General features: G+C 43.5%; 1 protein-coding gene across 1 annotated transcript in view; it reads left to right on the top strand.

Annotated features, from left to right (window-relative positions):
* LOC124595154 overlaps window positions 1-23,073 on the top strand; it is a 71,886-nt gene extending 48,813 nt beyond the window's left edge. The window contains exons 3-4 of the mRNA XM_047133758.1: window positions 15,834-16,073; window positions 22,788-23,073. Coding sequence (XP_046989714.1) covers window positions 15,834-16,073; window positions 22,788-22,910 — 363 coding nt within the window. The 3' untranslated portion in view covers window positions 22,911-23,073. The remainder of the gene's footprint in view (window positions 1-15,833; window positions 16,074-22,787) is intronic.
* Window positions 23,074-23,282: the final 209 nt, after the last annotated feature.

Here is a 23,282-nt window from a genome sequence, read left to right as displayed (position 1 = left end):
AGTGAGTCGACCCACGGCAGAACTCTCTAAGAGGTGGAGCCCCTCCACGCCCTCACCGGCATGATGGCCAACTCAGAAGGTCTACTGCCATCTCTGCATAAGGGTTAGTATTCACTGAAGTGAGGTGTCGCAGGGTGTGGGTACTGCGATGTTTGGATACGTCTGGTTAACGTTAACCATTTATACGCGCTCATCTCGAGATAGATTGGGTCGAAAGCCGAGCGATGGGTAGCTGTTTCAAGGGCAGAGGGAAAAAGGTGCGAAGGCAAGCGCCAAGGGCGGGGGGGGGGGGGGAGGGGGAACCCTCTGCGATAGTTAGGTCGGGTAGTAAGAGTAGTGGCGGATGTCTTGCTGACTGCGATAGGTCGTGCAAGGATGGGTCAAGGTAGAAGCGGGTATCATGCAAGCAGATAGCGTGTCATAAGAGATCAGTCCGTGCTGCAGTTTGGGCTGTGAGAGTGCCCTGCCGCGCTGCGTCAGTAGTGACTTGGCGCTGGGGAAGGCCCAGCTGGCACATCGGTGTCTGGTGCGCGAGCGGAGCGTCGAAGCCGAGCGATCGGAGATGTGCAGCCGCGTAGCGGCACCGCTCCTCGCTCGTTGGCTGCGCTGACAGGCTCAGCGATGGCCGTGGCTCAGTCTGCCCTGTGTAGCGGATTGCGTAGCCCATGCCCTTGAGCGTCCTGATCGCCGTGGTAGCCCACTCGTCGGAGCAGAGCTGGTAGGAGCTGCTAGGAGCGGCTTCCACTTTACGCACCGCGGCGCGTTGTGGCAGTTTTTGGCCACAAGCGCTCCAGCTTGGCTGTGGCTTAGGGTCCATGCCTAGGGGGAGAGCTACGGCGGTGACAGGAAAGCCTAAGAGCTTCCTCATCCCGAAGATGTCGCCACCATCTGTCGCAGTTTCCACTACGACGATGTACAGCCGCGGCCTCTTCTTACTCGTCCGGTTGTGCAGCTTAGTAGTTGCACCCCAGAATACGGCACATGAAAGCCCCCGTTGGACCGTCTTGTCATCAAAAATCCAAGGCAGCCTCCTGACCAGGCCCATGGATTGCTTCTCGCGCTGTTTCGGTGCGGTCGTCTTCTGCACAGTGGACGGATCAACAATGTGGGCGGCCACAGCGGTGGTCGGCCACGCTCGCTGCAGGATGGCGTCTGAGTCCAGGGACTCTACGCCTACTTCTTCCCTGCACCAGTTAGCTGTGATATCACACATCTCTGCCCACGACCCTCTACAGCACTTAATGTACAGAGGGGGGACATGTTCGCGCTTCCGTTACGCATTCCCGGTGGGTTGCGGTGCCCGTTTCTGCCCATCCTGTGACGCGCGGACGCGACAGTTTTGCTGTGTGGTAGTAACGACTCACGACAATTTGCCTTAGCGCCACGCCACAGTCCGAGCACGGCTTCACAGCTCTCCTTCTGGCCGAGCACAGGTAGTGCGCCTCCGCTGCTCCAGCGCAACTGCACTCGCAGCAGAGTACTGCGTTACGTTTAATGGCATTGAATCTGGGACCATCTAAGGCTTTGAGGAGCTGTCTTCCAGCAGGCATGCTCCTAGAACCCTGACTGGATCACGATACCCCCAGCCGTGTCTCATTGGTACAAATGTGTTCGTTGCCAAAATGACTATTTTGAGATATACATTAGAAGACACGAAGAATAAAGATGTAGAATGTTAATAACCTTTGTTTTGTTTAAAAAAATTCAGAGGCAGTATTTTTCAGCACGCCCTCGTACGTGAGAGTAGTAGCCTCTGTGAGGCTGGAACTGTAATGTTACTGAAAAACTCTATCGCCGTTCAAGAAAGTATCGATTCTGCTGCGACTCCCGCTATTTCAACAGTATTATCATCATGGAGCAATGCCGTCTGGTTTAAAAAATGGACCATCAACATTTCGGCATTTCTTGGACATGGCGTTGAAATTACTGAAATGTCGTTGAAGGTTAGTGTATCTGGATGACATAATTGTTTCTCCTGCGGATATGCGAGAACGTAGGCAGCGACTGAGGGAAGTCTTCAACAGGTTACGTGCTCCACATTTAACACTGAGTACTGAGGAGTATCATTTTGCTTGGGAAATATAAATAATAAGGATGGTGTGAAGCCTGATCCAAGATTAATACATGCTTTGCGATATCTTCCAGTACCAGGGACAAGCAAAGAGTTACATTCTTTCTTTGGACTTGCCAATTATTATAGAAAATTCGTGAGAGGATTTGCGGATATAGTAGTTACTGAAAACGGTCATCAAATTTGTGTTGCGTGAGGTTTGTCAGAGAGCATTGTTGAGGTAAAGCAAATATTAACATTTAGTCCACTGTTAGTGTTTCCAGATTTTCAGAAGCAATTTAGATTATCATGTGATCTGTTGAACCATTCTTTCAGGTGCGTTTTAGCCGGGAGGTCGATGGAGTTGAGCACTAAGTGGCTTTTATGCTGAGACAATTGAGTGGTGCTGAGAGGAATTATTCTCTGGCATACAGGGAGGTGCTTAGCCAGGTGTATGAAGTAACATACGTTTGGTGTTACCTGTACAGGAGAAAGTTTATAATAGTGGCTGACCATGTTGCTTTGGAGAGGTTATTACTAGGTTTGCCTCCAGTACAGTGATGACATGGGCATTAAAACTTATTACATTTGAGTGTGAAGTAATCCACAAATTAGGGAATAAACACGGATATGCAGATGCCGTAACCAGAAAGGTAGCAGTGAATACAAGTACTACGTCAATACGTTGTTGAGTGGCAAGCAGCGCAGAGTGCTGATTGTGTCAGCGATATAGTAAGCAGCAGCAGCTCAGCATGTGTGTGTGTATGTGGGGGCGGGGGGGGGGGGGGGTTGTTACGTAAGGAGACGAGATCATGGCCATGAATTGTTGTACCAGTGGAAGTAAGGGAACAGGTGCTGAGAGAAATGGGCGATCATGTTTTGTCTGCCATAGGAGGGTGCAGAGCAACGAATGGGAGAGTAGTGGACAAATAGTGGTAGAGAAGAAGAAAAGGTGATGTCAGTCAACATGACAGGAACGATGTGCATTGTACCCAATGTGCAGATCTGAGGAGGAAACAAGAACTGTTGCAGAGATTACTGGAAGCGATGGAACAGCTCTGGTTTCTTGGGATGGATGTATTAGGATCTTTTAAACGAATTCGAGCAGGGGATCGTTTTTTGCTGACTATAATAGATTATTTTTCTCTTTATACTGAGTGGTGCTGATGCTAGACCAACAGGCAGTCACAGTGATGCGAGGGTCGATGAATAGATGTTTGTCGACGTTTGGGATGTCAGAGACAACAATACGGGTAAAGGGACAAATTTCACTCAAACCTGAAAAAGGTATTGTGTCAGTTGTTGCAGGTGAAACATTTAAGAACTGGTCCACTTCATCCTAAGTCATATAGAAGAATGGGACAGGTTCATCAGACAATATGGAGGATGCTTAGCTGTTGTGTTAACCCCTACCACATGCATTGAGACATGTATTCATCTTTTTAAGTGAGTGTATATAATTCGAAAGTACACACCAGCAAGGGATTGCCATTCGAGGTGGTGTACAGCAAAAATATACCATTGCCATTTAATATGATTAAGCAGAAAGGGGGGAGGAGCGGAAACGCAGTCCGAGAAATTGCGAGAACTGTGAGGGAGGTTTGGAAAAGGGTTTAACAATCGAACACCAAGACACTGGAAAGGCGAAAGGATGTAGTGAAGGGTATCGGAACTTTACGTCAGTACAAGGTGGACCACAAGGTGATGTTGTCGAATCCACGTACTCCGAAAAGGAAGACAAAGAAGTTTTCAGGAGTGTATCAAGGAACATACGAAATGACTAAGACCATGACACCGGTGAATGTGACGCTACAGTTGCGTACAAGATCAACAACTGTTCACGTCGCACTTTTACGACCGTTCAAGGGTGCACCAGAGTCGACCTCAGGGACAATATTGGTAGAACCAAAGTAAAGAGCAAAAAAATAAAGATCGAGGAGTGAGCAACAGGATAAGGAGGCCCAAGCACCGCATACATCATATTTGTTAAGCCCAGGCAGCCAATGTGTTTTACGTTATTTACAATTCCTGCGATTTTTTGTGTATTGTGTATATTGTTAAAGTAATTGGGTGTAGGATCGTATGTTTATGTAAGGGCGACGAATTTGTTTAGCTGTTGTGCGAGAGATGCTGACTGGAAACAACATATTTCCAGGAATAGGAGAGGTGATAATGGTCCCCACCCTCAGGTGCCGTTCTCTGAGGGCGAGGAAGGGAGAGTGCTTGTTTCGGAGGTGCTCCACTTCTTCACATGGGGTGGTAGTTTTCCAAAAATGGCTCTGAGCACTATGGAACTTAACATCTGAGGGCATCAGTCCCCTAGAACTTAGAAGTACTTATACCTAACTAAGCTAAGGACATCACACACATCTATGCCCGAGGCAGGATTCGAACCTGCGACCGTAGCGGTCGCGCGGTTCCAGACTGTAGCGCCTAGAACCGCTTGGCCACACCGGCCGTCTGGTACTTTTCCAGGCAGGAGGATGTGGTATTGGCTAGTCACAAACGGATCTTAAGTTTGGTATTTAATATTTGGAAACTAAAGAATGAGAAAAGGAAGTTGAAAGATGTATCTATGGTGTACCCAATAATTAGCAATTAGTAATGGGGTACTCACTGGATCTGTCAGGGGAGCACAAGAAGTCGCTCCTGGCATATGCACGGTTGAAGGAGTGGATGCGGAGGAAAAAAATGGGATGGACAGTAATTGGGGCAGCAGACACAAACGGCGTGAGTGAACTGAATGATGCAGCAGAAGCCATAAGAGAATTGGCAGAAGGGAATCGGAAGGCTGTAGAATGGCATTCCACACCAATTGTAAGTTTGGAAAGCACCAGGTTGAACAACACATACCAGCTTCGGCAAGTACCTAGAGACATAACCGATTATGCCAGAGCATCAGCTAGCACTCTAAACCAGGATTTAGGGGAAGTCGAAGCAAGAATGAGAGTCTTAGACGCAAGATGAATGCTAACAAGACTGCTGCAGTCATTATGACACAGTATATGGGGTGCAAGAGTGGGGATAACGGGCTTGTAGAAAGCCGTTCATCAGGTGCTATGTGGATAATTGATTCTGGTCCTATTGTCACTCAAGCACTATCTGAAGTGTTTGAGGAAAGTATGGAAAGAATTACGGCCAGAGCTACAATTATCAACGACCGTAGCAGTCAGAGCCAGCCTTTGTAGTACCGCTGACCAAGGATGGAAGTAAAAACAGGTAGCACACATATATATGAATCAGTGAAGGTACAATAGTTGAGAAGCATGCTTTGTTTAGGTGTTAGACGGTGTGTACCTCTACAATAAGGCTGGGAACGATGGGAAAGCATATGCAGATATAAAATGATGGTGTGTAGCTGATAGTGAAAGATTGGGATCAGTGTAAAGTATGAGAGTGAGCTACAGCAATCTCAAAGCACGGTTGTCACCATATGTCCCACTTGCGAGATCCAGATGGGAGAAATACATGTGGCATTCAGTCCTGAGCCGGACCTGAGAGGCTGGGCCCAGCAGCACCACTATTTCTCTAGGGTCACACTAGGTGATAAGATGACGCAGCATCACCAACTGAAGCCTGCACCTGCCACACTCCTACCAGTGGGCAGCGATTCATGTCCCAAGCACAGCAGTCTACTCTGATCGCTGTGGTGGACCTGAGCTGGGCCTGAGTCGCCTGGGTGTGTGTGTTGAACAGGAGACTGCAGTCGCAACAAGAAGAAGAAACGCGCCACTGACCTCAGGGCTTTGACCCCCAAGCAGACTGTCGGCTGCTGCTAAGTCTGATATCCAGACACATCTTCGCTGGTCATCAAAGCTCAGTTAGAAGCAGAATGCATCACTGAAGATAATTCTGCTCCAGTCAATGTAATTCCTGGCAGAAGTCGTGTCTTGTGACACCTTCGATTGCGGTGGGATACCAACCTGATTTTTGCCGGCTATACGGCCCCACAACGAGGAATGATGGTGTGGGATGCCATTTCTTTTCATAGCAGGACCCCTCTGGTTGTCATTCATGGCACCCTTACAGCAGAGCGGAACTTCGGCAACGTCTTCTGCCGCGTTTCGTTGCCCTTCATGGGAAGCTATCCTGGGCTTACGTTTCACCAAGATTATGGTCACCTGCACACTACCAGACTTTCTACTGCTTGTCTTGGTGCCTTGCCAAACCCTGCCTTGGAAGTCAGGTCCCCAGATGTCTCCCCAGTTGAGAACGTCTGGAGCATTATGGGCAGGGCCTTCCAACCAACTTGGGAATTTCACGATCTAACGCGCCAATTGGACAGAATTTGGCATGATACCCCCCAGGTGGACATCTAACAACTCTGTCAATCAATGCTAAGCTGAATAACTACTCGCATAAGGGCCAGAGGTGGACCAACAGTTTATTGACTTGCTCATTTTGTGAAGCCTTTTCTTCTGAATAGATAGTCCAATTTTTCTGAAATTGTAATCATTTGTTTGTATATGTATATCACATTCACTGATTTCAGTCCCATTCGGATAATTTTCGCTTTTTTCTTCTTTTTATCTTAGAGTCTACACTATAGAGAGAAAATGTGCAAATTAAAGGATTTTTTCGCCATTAGTAACGGAGATAGTACATTTTATTCTTACAGTAAAAGTAACAGGTTTATTTTCTGGACAATATTCTGAATGTAGTACTTTCTAGAGAGAGTACTGCGTTCCTTCATTCCTAATAAATTAAAACGTTTAATACAACTGATTATTTGATCGTTTATGATAGTAACATTTGGTTCTAGGAGAGTTTTGTGTCATAAACTATGTATACTACTTGCACAAACGAAGTTGACACTTGGCGAGGTGGCTGACAGGAGCGACCGTAATGGCATTTCCCATTCATGATGTCTACCATCTGCCACCGCTCCGAGTGTCAACTTAGTTTATGTGAATCATATTCTACTGCAGCTACAGTCTATACTCTGAAAACCACACACGATCCAGCCACACCCTGTTAGCCAAATAATTTAGTCAAATGCCACGTCTCTCGTAACGACATGTGATCTACAAAAAGAAAAATTTTGAAGTCATCTGCAGCTCATTTATTCGTTCTACGTAGTAGGCCAGAATCACAACTCTGTGGCATCTTCAACTTTTCAGCACTACACTCGGATTAAAATCTGTTCCCACTTTTGTCGTCTGGAGGATCTTCCAATTCCTATTTTCTAGATATGAACTGGACCACTGTTCAGCTTTTCTCCACTTCTGTAATATTCCAAGTTATGAACAAATATAAAAAGCATTCAAACAGAAACACGCTAGAGGCTGCGAAATGATCACTACTCGTAGGATCGTAACGTAATTTCTTGTGGAAGACGGTGAAGTCCCCATAAGAGCGTTGAGGTTCCATAATCGTCGCTAGAGGGACACACACGCACACCAACGTGACAACATGGTGAGCAAGCACGTACGTCTATCGTCCGCTGTGCTCACTCAGGCTGAAAGCAGTGAAATGATGGCCTCAGGAGCAGAGGGTTGTTGTGCGGTTCCTGGCAGCAGAAGGAGTGCGAGGAATGGAAATTCATTAAAGGATGGCCCAAGTGTTAAAACGGATGTCGTTGGCCTATGATGCACGCTCAGAAACGCCGCACCGCATTACCGTCAGTATCGTCCAGCAGGAGGACGCTCTCATTATTCGAGACGGGCGAGTTACGGCAAAAGCCAATGCCGCAGAGTTGGTATTGACCGATGGAAGCGTTCACGCAACTATTAAGGACGGACTGAAATTTCTTAAAGTGTGCACCCAGTGGATGCCTCACAGTCTTCAACCATCGCAAAGTGTGCACCCAGTGGATGCCTCACAATCTTCAACCATCGCAGGAAATATGTCGAACCGAACTCTCTCTTGAACATCATCAGCGCTAGGCTAGGAAAAGGGAATGAGACTCAGTCACGAGTCGTCACTTAAAACGAGACATGGTGTCACCACTTCGAATCTGAGTCCAGTGGACGTAACCTATGTAGGGTCTCCGCCACCCACAACGCACTACACGCTTTTGTGCATCTTGCGGAGCCTCCATTTCAATGTCTCACGCACGACTAACGAGGAGAAAATGGCTAGCGCCATAACCCGCTTTCCCATGAACTTCGCTCAGTTGAAGAGGAGCCCAAATAGGCGAACACGTGTCTCGATTTACCTGAAGATACCCGACAGTTTCTGAGATAATGACGGTTAAAATTTTCAACGTAATTCAGATGGCTTTCAGCGCGCACTTAGCTCGATACTACTGGTGACATAGTGACTATCGTCACGGATCCTAAATTTTGCATCCCGCGTTCAAAAACCGAATAATGTTCCTATTTATTTCATTTTATTTTTTTCATTTATCTACCCAAGTCCATAGAAGGTTATTAGCTGAATGTTTCTTATCAAGTTAGGGGATTCAGGGGCGTTATATTAATTTTAACGTTACAACTGGGTTTCACAATAGTGTCATATATTCATAATATAACATACGTGTGTATGGCATTTTTAGTTGTTACAGTTTTTCTTAATTCTCATATTCTTATATTTTATGCTTATGTTTATTCTTCAGGAGGATTTGGTGCATTCCCTTGGATAATACCGATCGTAGAAACATTTGGAACATATTTTTTAATTGTCAAAATGTTCACTGTGGACTGCATAATTTATTTATTTCACAATTGCAATCCCAGCCTTTGGTACTGCAAAAGATTTTGCTTCACTTCATGTCACTTCAAAATCCTCTCATGCGTGTACATGTCATCGTAAAGATTATGCCATTTGACTCTAGAAATCAGATGAGTCTGATGTTACTGTATTTCTGTAATCATAAGACGTATTTTTTACGATGACATCTACACGCATCAGAGGATTTTAAACTCCGACGTGTACTGAAGCAAAAACTTTAGCAATACCACTTGAAAACGACCCAAAGGACGAAATTGCAATTGTGAAATAAATAAATTCTACAGTCAACGGTGAATATGATGTCCCCTAAAAATTCTACACGACTGCGACCCCCGACCACGAGAAGTTAATCATTCGAAACATACTAATTCAAACACCACAAGCATCTTTCCAAGGCAGTTTTACCACAGCGAAATTTCTTCGTATGCATCTCATTAGGGAAAGAAACACTGTTAACACATCCGCGCACCAGGTACATTCAGCCGTTGCACGAAGAGACAAGGATGGGCATGCACTACGGGTGGATGTTATCCTGAAACAACCGACTTTTTCTTATATCATTTTCCTCCAACGCTAGTTTAACCGGACTGTTAAAACCAAAAGACCCGCTTACTGAAATAACAGATTTTCACCTTCTTATTCCTGTTATTTCCTGTAATAAACGCAGAGATCGTATAGAGACTGAAAAAGTTTGACTCCTTCGGTTTCAAGATGCACAGAATGAAAATATTCAATTAAGTAGGCTAATAAAGGAAAACTTAGTCCGTCCACCGTTCGCTACTTTTCTCGAAAAGTAATTAGTGGCTGACCAGAACCAAAAATTATTAGTTTTCTCCTGGTGATTACAACGTTTTAAACACTGCTAAAAAATCATGCTGTGATCGGGCATCATTTGTACGAGCAGTCAGGAACATTGAGATTGAATAACCTGTAAAGACATTGCTTTCCCCGAAAGTGGATAATATTTTTTTTCTTTTGTGCATTACCTTATCGTAGTACGTATGTATCATTTATTTCAACTATTCTTTATCTGTTAATACGTCACATTGCTTCTTCATTCATTTTTCTACTGTTTTATATTTTATATTGTACGAATGTGAATGTTATGGTTTTATATGCTTTGTAAATCTTTGGTTAGGCTAGGAGAAGTACTGTGTCAGAGAGAGAGAGCGAACGACTATCGATAGAGAGCGTGCGAGTTGCTGTGGTATCGTGGCCGGTTCGCGGATGGAGAAACGTTGCAAAGTTCGGCGTGAAAGACGGTGATACGCGGAGGAACAATTAATTACAGTGCGTCCGCTGTGTTAATAGGAGATCGTGCATTATTAAGTGAACAGTAAAACCTGAAAAGTATATCGAGCGTTTGCGGTGACGATTTCACATACTGTGTGAACTTGTGGTAATTAGCCGTGAACCAGACACCATTGTCGTGTGGAGACACTAACTGTTAGAATTGCGTGAAAGTGGAACAAACCAAAATGTTAAGTAAAAGAACAGTGCTGTGATTTGATCAAGAAACATTTATTATATCATCCAAACTGTCTTAAAGACGACGACGTAAATTGAACTGATGTTTAACGGACTGTTATAGTGATAAACACATGTGACTGTTTTCCTGTGGCAACACGGTGAGGGAATTGTGCGAAGTATTGGCATTAACCGGCTATATATCGTAAATACTAAAGACATTGCATAATTCCGACCTACCTGCACCGCGTGATTAATAAACTTTTAATAATGAAACGTCGCGCGCGTAACGACAACGCACACACTGGAACTATTATTTTCACACCAGTGCTGCCAGCTGATTCGACTACAACGGAGACGTGGACCACCGCCGTAACTGGAATACTAATGAAACAGGAGGACTCATCATTATCTTCACGCCGCGAACCAGGATTCACTTCACACATCGTCCGCGAGGACCACCACTGACGTCATCGCACTGTCTGCAGCAACAGTTAAGACATTAAAAGAAAATTATTACGCTCTCTCTCATTTCAAAATTAAAGACAATTGCAGTTAAATTAACTATTTTAAAAATACTTTCACAATATCCCAATTTTGTTTAGTTACAATAAATATTCTTTCCATTATTTCGTCTTATTGACAGTGTTGAAAACCCGCCAAATTAAAGTTCAATTAATAATTTTCTTTCAAAATTCTTCTCAGTCATTTTGCTACTCAGTATAATTTTATTTTAATGTTTGTGTGTAACTTCTTTTGGAGGGAGTACATATTTTATTTTTGTGCAGTAAAATTAGCTACCATAAAATTACGTAAATTACCAGCTGATGCTGTCCGTCATTAGTGCTTGAAAACTGACCAGCAGTGTTTTTGCACCCATTTTCTCATTGGCTGTCAGCTTCAAAACAAAATTACGTATTTCGTGGGCATCTAGGAGATGCGTGATGTCTATGCAGGCCCCTACAATATTTTTTTTTACTTTTGCAGGTTTACTGGAATTATATTGACTTTAATTGTTCATTTGGCCCCTGTTAAAGTGATTTATCGCATCTATATAATAATTGTACTGAATTACCTAATTAATTTTTTTATTACGTAAACATTGGCATACCATATTTAGATCGAAATTGACGTCTTATTGGTCCCACATAAGATTCTGCACGTTCTGACAAAGACTATGTCAAATTTTTTTCGTCCATGACTAACAGGGGTAGTCAGATTCCTTGTATAGGTCATTTTTATTATTTAAAAGGGGTTTTTCGGAAGTAGAGAACCAGTTTCTTTACAAAGCCAAATTTGTGTGTTGATTTCTGCGGTTTCAAGGGCTACAAGCAGATAAAGGCACGTTACGTAGACGCAGGCAGCAGGAGAGCTGCTTTCTGTTTCTATTATATCTATGAATGAACTGTTAAGTCTCACAATATCACCTTATATTATGTCACAAGTTTGTTGTGGCTTCTCCAGTTTTTAATCTTTTAAAGAAAATGGAGCAATGTACTTCATTGATACAGCGCTCCATAAAATACTTCCAGGCTAGAGATTGTGCCATTCTGTAATACAACTGATGTCTGAAGACGATGGTGAGGAAGTACCTTATAAACCAGAACAGGCAAGTACTCGCATAACGTCCAATAGACCGCACCATGCGGTAACAGATATATTATTGCCTCAGCGCTGATGTACCAATTCTTTGATGCTCTTTGCTGTCGGCATTGTTATTAAACAGTACCAGTCGCTTTCCCGTTCTCTATAATAATGCAATATATCAAAGCAACGCAAATTTTAATAATAAAAGGTACTCGTCTTTTTTTAAAAAAATAAGCATTATTCAAAAAACGAAAAATTTTAGCGTTGCAACTATAGTTAACTGATATTTCCGTTCTTTTACCCAGTTATTAACAAGAAATAGAAACACCTGCTATAACTGAGACCAGATTCCGAAAAATATTCGGAACTAAAATACCACTATAGGTTTTAACTGGTAGATTTTTCTTATCCCTAGCATGCACTGATGCAAAGTCACGCTTGCCTCTGATTAGTGCGCAAGGGCCAGGCGCGGATAGGTTCCCCACCCCTGACAGGGGAGACAAGCGCAACAGTCGTGGGCCTGTAAGCGGTTCTCTCCGTTTGGTGCTTTCTTTCACTACGTTCCACGGCTATATCATTCTTTTTTTTCACGCGTTCATGTTTGTCTTTGCGTTACCACGTCGGCTGAGTGGCCTAACGAGAGACGCATGGAATTAGAACAGTATTATCGTGCATTTCTTTTATTCTCTTTGGTTAATTCTGTTGATTATCACGACAGAGAATTATTAAGACAGGGAATAACTGTCGGCAGGTCCTCTCAGATGAGAACAACCTGGAAACAACAATGGCAAACATGACCGAAATAAAATGTCTTCGCTCGTACTTCCGATGAATATGTGCTGAAGTGGAGGACTGGTTCTGGGGCCGTTGATATGCCGAAGCCATCTTGATTCCTTTATCAGCAGCTTTGATACATAAATAGTTTGCGTCGACAAGAGCAAATAAAAAAAAGCACAGAAGCCTCTAGTAGAATTGCTCATCGATGAAGTACTTTCTGGCTTGAAAATGGAATCGGAAACGAGACATCTAATATCTGATATTTCTTCTTTAGCCTCCAGCCAGTGCCTAATCATGTTGTACATCCATATACTGCAGAGACTGCTCCACTCTGTACTTCTCAAATTTCAACTGCCAAAACATCCGTCCTCATCTCAACAAGTGAAGCAAAAGACGTATTCGTGATATAGATGAAGGACTTTATAGGCACGTTGATTTGGTTGATTTGATGATGGTACTTTTTTTCTTAATATAAAGTATTCTTGCCGTTAGAATTCATCATTACGATTACATGTTTTGCGAGGTAAATTGAATACACTGGGTGATAATTATTGAACTATATAAAAAAACGTAAATTAGTTACAAACTGCGGCATGCACACACTTTATTCAACATGTAAACATCACCAAAGATATTCGGATTTAGACTATGACATGTTCCATATGTCTAGCAATTTTGGCAATGATGTGGCGCTGACAAATAGCAAAATTCTGCATGACCCGCTGTCGATGACCTCCTGAATGGCTGTTTTCAGCTTAGCAGTGGTTTTGATGTTATTGGTGCACACCTTGTATTTAATATAGCCCCACAAAAAGAAGTCGTGTGTGTTCGGATCCCGAAAATACGGCGGCCAACCGAGGCCCGTGCCAGTGGCCTCTGCGTACGCCAGAGCCAGAATGTGGTCCTCAAAGTGCTCCTCCAGGACATCAAACACTCTCTGCTTCGGTGGGACCGAGCTCCGTCTTGCATGAACCACATCTTGTCGAAATCGGGGTCACCTTGGATAATGGGGATGAAATCATCTTCCAAAACTTTCACGTACCTTTTGGTAGTCACCACGCCATCGAGGAATATTGCACCGATTACTCCGTGACTGGACATTGCACTCAACACAGTCACCCATTGAGGGTGAAGAGACTTCTCGGTCGTGAAATGCCGATTTCCAGTCCCGCAGAGGTGCCACTTTTGCATATTGACAAACCCATCCAAATGAAAGTGGGCTTAGTCGCTAAACCAAACTATATTAATTCCCATAATGCCCTGCGGCCAACCGTGGAGTTCGAGCGTCCTAACGCGAATCGTTCCGAAGTTATGACGATTTTTTTTCATGTAGTTCAATAAATGTCGCCCTGTACGTATTTGTACCCTGTCTAAAACAAATGTAGAAAATCCAGCACGTGATTTGTTCCTCTCGGTAAGTAACTTTAGGTCTTCAGCCTGCCTTCATTGGGCATGCACATCGGCAGCACACGTGGCTAGCTCTGATATACTCTCCGGGACTTCGAAAATAGCGCCCCCAGAGGGAAAAAAAGGTAAATAAGTGTAGTGATGTCTGATATACAAATAATCAAAGTTCGGCGCCAATGTTCATGTCCACAGAACCGGCAGAGGCGCTGCAGTCGAGCAGGGGACCCTACTTAAGCGGCGCAAAGTGGACGAGTCACACACGTGACGATCACGTCCTGACTCGAGGAGGACGTCAATAGGCGCAGAAAACGAGGTAGACGTGTTAGATGACATAGCTCACAGTTACGCCAGTTTGAGAGGGGCCTGGTCATTGGCATGAAAACTGCCGGCTGGTCAAAACGTCGTGTGGCTCGGCAGGGTAATAGTTAGGACGCTATTGGGAACAGTGGACACAAGATGGCAGGCAAGTGCGACACATCGAGTCTGAAGCGGCCAGAAAGACTACGAGGCGGGAGGATCAAAGGATCGTGTGGCACGTGAGCAGGGATCGTACAGTGACTCGCTCCATGATACTAGCAGATGTGTGGCCGCCAGTTGTTCCTCAGACCATTTGAAGAAGCCTTGCGAATGAGAATTTGGAATCGAATCGTCCATGTCGTGTGCTGACATTAACACCGAGACATCGGCGTCTGCATCTGCAGCGGTAACAAGCCACAGATTGGTGAACAGTGGTGTTTAGTGATGAATCCCGATTCATTTTGGGAAGGTTCAAATGGCTCTGAGCACAATGGAACTTAACATCTGAGGTCATCAGTCCCCTAGAACTTTGAAATACTTAAACCTAACTAACCTAAGGACATCAGACACACCCATGCCCAAGGCAGGATTCGAACCTGCGACGTAGCGGTCGCACGGTTCCAGACTGAAGCGCCTAGAACCACTCGGCCACACGGGCCGGCTTTTGGGGAGGGATGATAAATCCATACGAGTGTGGAGGCAGCCTGGTGAAGGGTACTGTTCCACCCAAGATGCTCTGCGCCACACCACTCGCCCAGCCGCCATAATGGTTTGCGAGGTCCATCATAACCGATGCCCTCTAATTGTGGTACGTGGAACCTTAACGGGGCATAGTTATGTTGATGAGGGACCTTTCCTATATGGTCTACCAGTGGGATTTCTCCAGCAAGATAACGCTCGTGTGCATACAGCTGGAGTTGCTCAAGAATTTCTACGCCATGTTCCGACTTTTCCATTTCCACCCTGCTCCGCACACTTGTTCCATATGGAGCATGTGTGGCACCAGCTGAAACGCCAGATGGCACCGTCTCACTCTACGCACGATTTGGAGGTGGCTGTTCATGATTAGTGGGCCACTCTGCCTCAGGACATCAAATGCCTAATCAACTCGATGCTGGACTCTATTTCGACATGTACTGCACGCAACAGGTGATCCAACGCGTTATCAAGTTGCACTGCATTTGTCTACTTGTACTCGCTGTATTTGTTTACATGTCTTGGTTTTGAGATCAAGTGAATCTCTAATCTGTCTCATTATATCTAATAAATATCATTTGTATCAGATGTTCCCCTCTTGGTGCGCTATTTTCAATGTTCCTGAGTATAGGAAAAAAAAGAGAGAAGGAGACCGTGCACTGGCCAGTCGTATGGGTGCATTTTACCTGCAGTTGCGGCTCGATCACTGAAGTAGTGTGCATGATTCGCTCTAGGTGAGAATGAGATCGACCACGTGCACATGCTGAGAAAGATTTATGTACCTGTATATGTGTAAACGTAACTTAATGGGTGTTTTAATCGGTATGGTAACGGACTGCACATGTAAGACGTAATGCTCACTGTGACAAAATATTTTCAGTACGAGGGCACAAGGTCGCGCAGAGCATTCGCTGCGTACGACTACATCAAGTCGCTGGTGCAGCCGGACGTGTTCACGCGCTACGGCGTCGACTGCTACCTGACGGCGCTCGGGCTGTGCGTGGACCCCGAGTACCGGGGGCAGGGCGTGGGAGAACAGCTGCTGAGGGCGCGCTGGGACCTGTGCAGGGCCCTGGGCATTCCGCTCACCCTCACCTGGTTCACCGCCACGGCGTCGCAGGTAAGCACCGCCCCCTGCTCTCAGTCGCCTACCGACGCCAGCCCAGAGAGGAAAGCTGCCGTCTCCCAGTACGTAATATCCTGTGTGAAACCTTTGTGGAGCGAGTCAGTTCTCACATTAGAACACGATTTTTGATATTTTCCGTTTTCATTCACTATGTGATCAAAAGTGTCCAGACACCACTTGACCATTAGGTGTCACGAGATATGGACCCACCAGTATAAAAGTCTATGAAATGTATTCGTACTTTCGAATATCGACAACTGTTAGCTGTATAACGGAATGTTGTTGCTGTTGTGGTCTTCAGTCCTGAGACTGGTTTGATGCAGCGCTCCATGCTACTCTATCCTGTCCAAGCCTCTTCATCTCCCAGTACCTACTGCAGCCTACATCCTTCTGAATCTGCTTAGTGTATTCATCTCTTCGTCTCCCTCTACGATTTTTACCCTCCACGCTGCCCTCCAGTACTAAATTGGTGATCCCTTGATGCCTCAGAACATGTCTTACCAACCGATCCCTTCTTCTAGTCAAGTTGTGCCACAAACTCCTCTTCTCTACAATTCTATTCAATACCTCCTCATTACTTATGTGATCTACCCATCTAATGTTCAGCATTCTTCTGTAGCACCACATTTCGAAAGCTTTAATTCTCTTCCTGTCTAAACTATTTATCGTCCACGTTTCACTTCCATACATGGCTACACTCCATACAAATACTTTCAGAAACGACTTCCTGGCAATTAAATCAATACTGGATGTTAACAAATTTCTCTTCTTCAGAAACGCTTTCCTTGCCATTGCCAGTCTACATTTTATATCCTCTCTACTTCGACCATCATCAGTTATTTTGCTCCTCAAATACGTAATATCCCGCGTGAAATTGATGATAATGAAAATTAGTGTCAGAGCGGGACTCGAACCCGGATTTTCCACGGTCGCCTTGCAGTTAGGCTATCCGAACACGACTCACGGCCGGACCCAAACTTCCATATGTCGCCAACCACGTTTGTTGAGTCTGGCCGTGAGTCGTGCTCAGATACCCTAATGGCAAAGCGAGCTTGGAAAATCCGGGCTCGGGACCCGATCCGGATCAAATTTTCATTATCATCATTCAGTTATATGGCAGATGGTTGTCCTACTAGCAAATGTGGATACATTTCATGTATTACATAACAGCTGTAGTTGTCGCAGTGCCTGTTCCTTCGAATATGCATGCATTTCTCAAGGAACGTAGCGCTGTAATTCTGAGCGACACAGGCATTGCACTATCGTAGTATGAAAGAGAGAGAGTAGCACCAGTTGCAGACTGGTCCGGCCGGGAGGGCTTGGTGGCTTCTAACGTACACTAGCCACTGGATGTCACCTGAGTAACAAAGCCCTCAGGGACGTTTCAGCCCTTCTTAAACTATCCAAGTCCACTGTTGGTGATGTGACTGTGAAGTGAAGAAGCCAAGGAACCAGCACATCTAAAGCGAGACCATGCGTGCTCCTTATAATGACAGAGGGGGACCATTGGGAATTGAGATCCAATTACAAACAATGCAGCTAGCACAATGATTGTGCGTGGGGAGTGAAAAGAATCGAGTACACTGTCGAGCAGCTCCTCATAAGCCACAGACATCTGCAGTCAACGGTAAGGACGCTTCAGGTGCTGTAATACCCCGTGGCAGGACGAGGGAAGCGTTCGACTTAAGAGAATACCTGGAGTACGTACATGCCATCGTGTGGAGTGCGACCAGTAAAGAACACAAGGGGGTAGTGTGGCTGGTCTTCGTGGTTAGACACCGGTCCCCTTACAGTGATGAAGAAAACGAAAAATACGAAATATACGAACACACTTTACAGCACTGCTTACTCCGTGGTGTACATGAACAGTTTGGAGACTGATTGTATCACGTCCAGACGTCAGCCTCCTGGTTTCGGCGTTTGAGAAACCAGGGGCTACCATTCCTCCACAGACAGTCAAGACACTCAAAAGACTTCAGGTCGTCTTGAAAGCAAATGGTGGACACGTCCCACGTTAATGTACTCTAGCAGTCGTCCGCATACATTTGATCAGGTAGTGTCTAAGAGAACATCTTTCACTGCATAACCAGTTTATTTTCTTTCTGGAGATACCTCAGAAAACACTGACGGGGATGTTCTTCAGCTATCCAAACCGGACGCACTGAAAAATTCTAAAGTTTAATGAAGCTGGCATGTACCACTGCTTCCCCGCCTCCTATTCTTTCTCGCATGCTAGTCCATCATGAGGGCCCATCAAACACGCAAACTATCACATAGCCTTTTTGTTTTAATTACGTGTTTCTCTCGCCCACTTGTTCTGAGGAAATTACTTTGTTACACAGCCAGTTACCGACTGAAAGTTACTGTCATCAGATCACACTAACATCCAACATATTTGACTGAATACTTCGAGTCTAATAGTAGTCGTATTTTGAATTCAGTTACTCAAAGGACTGATCTCGCAATAATTTAAAAACGCAGACCAGAGAACAGCATGTTCTGAACTTTATCAAGAACTAACATACAATCTGTCATGGTGATCAATTGCACGCTGAAACCGGCTGCGTAAGAAGGACTGATTCGTGTGAATAGTTGGGTGATACAATCAGAACAGTAATGAGAGTAGCAACTGTTACCTCTGCCTATTAAAACTACCATGGATGATGAAACCACTACAAAAAAACTTAATAACCAATTAAAAAATAGCGTTCTACATGTTAGAGCGCGGAAAGTCAGAATTTTGGACGCGATAGGGAAGCTAGAAAAATCTGGAAATGGAAAGGCAAAATATCAGTGTAGATATAGTGGGGGTCACTGAAGAGAAATGGGAAGAAGATGACGAGCTCTCCTAGGGCGAATGTAGGGTAATATCAGCATCAGCATAGACCGAATGTTTAGCGTATAAAGCGAGTAGTATTCGTAAGTTAGGGTAGAAACTGAGTTACTGCGAACAGTTCAGGGAAATGGTTGTTCTCTTCAGAACCGACAGCAAACAAATGTTGACAACAATACATCGGCAGACATCCCGTCATCACAAGCTGAAGATGTAGAGATAGAGACAATATATGAGAATATTGAAAGGGTAATACAGTTTTCAAAATGAGATGATAGCCTAATAATTACGAGAGATTGGAATGCGGTTGTAGGGAACGGAAAAGATGACAGAGCTTAAAAAAATATTCGCTGGGTACTATAAATGAGACAGAAGAAAGGCTAACTGCGTTCTGTAACGAATTTTAGTTTGTAAAACCACAAGAGGAGGAGTTATGCTTGGAAAAGCCCTGGAGACACAAGGATATTCCATGGTAGATTACATAATGATCAGACAGAGGGTGTAGATGCTACGGTAATGAATTCCATAGTAGACAGTTAAGCTGAACAGGAATGTACATATCTAAAAATTGCAATCGCTGAAGTTGGACAGATAAATGTAGTGACAAGGAACATAAGTGCGAAGAAAACTTGAGTAACAGAGGAAATACTTCAATTGATTGAAGAACTAAGTACAAAAATATTCAGCGAAAGACAGGAATTCAGCAATATAATTCACTTAGGAATGAAATAAATAGGAAGTGCAAGGAAGCTGAAGCGAAATGGTTATAGAACAAATGTCAAGAAAGCGGAAAGAAATTGTCATCGGAAGGACTGTTTCAGCACAAAGAAAAATCGAAACAGCTTACTGAGAAATTAAATTCAAAGACGTCAACATTAAGTGTGCAGTGGGAATTCCACTGTTAAGCACAGATGACAGAACGGATAGGTGGAAAAAGGACGTAAATGGCCTCTACGAGGGGGAAGGACATGTCTGATGACGTGACAGAAGATGAAATGGTAGTGAATATGGAAGACGCAGAGGATACGGTATTAGAGTCAGAGTTTAACCGAGCTTTTGATGTAAAAGGGACAGGTAACATTCATTCGGAATTCCTGCAATCATTGGGAGAATTAGCAAACACACGACTTGGTGTGTATAGTCTATGGGATTTGTGACATACTATGAGAATTTCTGAAAAATATCACCCACACAATCCCGAAGACAGCAAAGACAGATACGTGTGAGAACTATAACACAATCGACATCACAGATCACGAATCTGAGTTGCTGACAAGAAAGATATACATAAGAATGGAATGAAAGTCGAGCATTTGTTAGAAAACTGTTAAGTTTGCATTGGGAAAGATAATCGCGCCAGAGAGGCAGTGCTTTCGAAGCGCGTGATACTGGAACCAAGACTTAAGAAAAATTAAGACATGTTCGTAAGATTTGTCTATTTAGAAAGAGCGTTAGTCAAAGTAAAATAGTGAAAGGCATTCGATATTTTGAGGAAGATAGTAGTGAAATATAGGAATAGGGTGGTATACTTTGTGTGCATGAGCCAAGTCGGTGCAATAAGAATTTTGGATAGAGAACGTAGTGTTCAGATTAAAAAGTATGTAAAGAATGCTGCATTTCGCCCCTTTAGTACAGTAGCGGGATTAAAATACGAGGCAAAATAATATTAATAATATTATTCGGTGCTGGGATTGCTATCATCAGTAAAAGTGAAAAAGTTGAATGGAAATATCAGTCAGATGAGCTCAGAACTTGGTTAGACAGTAAACCGAGGATCAACTAAAGTAATGATGAATAGTAGAGACGAGATCTGCGATTAACTTAACATCAAAATCGGTGACTAGGAAGTTGACGAAGTTAAGGAAGTCTGCTTCCCTGGAAGCAAAGTGACATATGCCCGACAAAGCAAGGAGGATATATAAAGTAAACTAGCACAGGAAAAGAGTTTTTTCGTGACCAAAAGAAATGTATTATTATCAAAAATAGGGCTTAATTTTAAAAAGAAATATTCAAGAAAGTTCGTTTGAAGCATAGCTCTGTATGGTAGCTAATCATGGATTGTGGGAAAACAAGAAGAGAAGATGACCAAAGCATTGGAGATGTGGTGCTGTGGAAGGAAGTTGAAGAGTGAGTGACTGATAAGGAATGAAGAGACTCCCCGCAGGTTCGGAGAAGAAAGGAACGTATGGGAAACTCCGATAAGAAGAAGGAAACATTTCGTAGGAACTGAATTAAGAGACCACAGAATTACCTCTATGGCACTAGAGAGTAGAAACTATAGCGAAAGATAGAGCTTGTAATATGTCCAACAAATAACTGAAGATGTATGGCGCAAGTGCTACGCTGAGATGAAGACATAAAGAGGTTGCCTCAAATGAATTCGTCGCAGACCGCATCGAATCAATCAGAAGACTATTGTCTCAAAAAAAAAAAAAAAAAAAAAAGTTTTGGGCTATCTTCACATACAGAAGGATCTAAAGTTCAATGTGGACTTTGGATAATGGTGCAGTGTGGAATTTTCCACATCAACAAATCTTTGCCAGAGATGGAAGAAGCGGTAAGAACCGAAATAATCCCAGGACCAAGACTGCATACCTCTGGATTGATGGTCTGTCACTTGGACATTGAGCCACGTCATAGTTTTCGTTTCATGGTCAGCAGCTTCACTTTATACTCAAAGCCTTGCGAGACAAGCGCTGTCAACCTTTAAGAATTTCTTCGGTCATCGGAATACGTCAGGCTAGGTGATTTGCAGTACGTTCGCTGTGTCCGGGAAATAGTAGGAAATTATCAATGGGACAAGTTCGGTCACAGCAAAACATTTAAAACACAGGGAGTGTGAATAACAACGCCTTCAGTCAGAAAAATTCCATGTTTTATTAAATCACACAATGTGTTTTGGACCCACAGGTGCAAATAGTTTAATGCGCTATTTGATTCTCGTGTTGAACGAGGTGATGTGGAGCGTATGTTTCTGTTGTGAGAAATTTAAATTTTAAATTTCGGATTTCGCGAGTGAAACAAAGAAAATCAATCAACAAAAAGGGAAAAATTTATCAACTGTTCACAACTGCAGCAGTCTTCAGTAACATTAATTAATCGTATTGAATTGGATTTTTATTTGCTCACACAATAAGATCTATGGACAGTTGTTTGTTTCTTCTGAACTGGCGAGTAATTGCTGGCAATGTTAACACGTAATTAGTTATTTTCTGTCACTTTCTATCATCAAATGTAAAATCAAAACCTTCAGAATTATATAATATGAATAGAGAGGCGAGTATGGTCCTCAGTGTATCCACGACTCATCAGATTGTGATACTGATATATAAAAAAAAGTATAAATTACAATAAGCACAATGGATTAACAATTTTATAAAGGAATATTAAATTACTGTTTGCATCATAGACTTTATGCTTTATACACACAGAGATTTCTATTTATTGAGGGCAGCTGATATGGCTAAGCTCAGATACTAAAGACAGAAAGCTCTTCTCCATCTTTGGCAAGAGTATCTCATCCTCATGGCCAATAAGATTCAAATATCATCGACGTGCTTCTGTTACACAAGATAAGGAAGGGAAAAGGGAATAGCTATGGAAGTGATTTTTGGGTTTCATGACCTTCAAAGATCAGGGATGAAATAAAGTCCTACTTTCTGTCTTCTTACCTTACAGTTACTTTGGCTTAAACCTGTTCAATAGGACTCTTCCGAATGGAGATTCTTTATCTTATATGCCTTTCTTTAAGCTCTCCACCATCCTCGACATACATTATTGTCGAAAACTCATTTCTTGCTTATGGCATGCACCACTAACTGCGATTTCGGGTGGCTGGGATCTGGATACCATTGTAATTGGGTCTTTGTTCACAGGTACTGGCTGAACGAATTGGTTTCGAAATGCTGGCTGAAGTACCATATGCTGAATACGACGATCCGGACATTAAAAGAAGCAGCACGCCCACCACAAAGCTGATGGCAGCACGAATAACGTAGTCGCATCTAACAGATTTTCTTTCTTTTTTTTGTGTAATCTTGCCTATGTGTCACAGTTGCACATATATTTTCTATACCAAAGACACAACCACTGAAATAAAGTTTCAAGATCGTTCAGTAAGTATCTGTATGTACACTTGGAATAAAAAGTATTATAATTTGATGATGTGTTACACCACAAAATTTCACTTGAAGACCGGTACACACTTCTGGAACACTTACGATTTAGCACAAACCATATGCAGCACAATGATGGAGGGAAGTTTTGGTGTTACGAATCCAGTTGCGTCATTTGACAGGAGAAGAAACAATTACTTATTAAAATGAGCAACAGTTACTCTCTTCTCCTTACAGGTCTCCTGCAAGCCTTTC

The sequence above is a fragment of the Schistocerca americana genome, chromosome 2 (genome assembly GCF_021461395.2).
Source record: "Schistocerca americana isolate TAMUIC-IGC-003095 chromosome 2, iqSchAmer2.1, whole genome shotgun sequence".
Taxonomy (NCBI): domain Eukaryota; kingdom Metazoa; phylum Arthropoda; class Insecta; order Orthoptera; family Acrididae; genus Schistocerca; species Schistocerca americana.
Note: the sequence above shows the minus strand (reverse complement) of the source record. Positions and strands in the feature narration are given on the sequence as shown.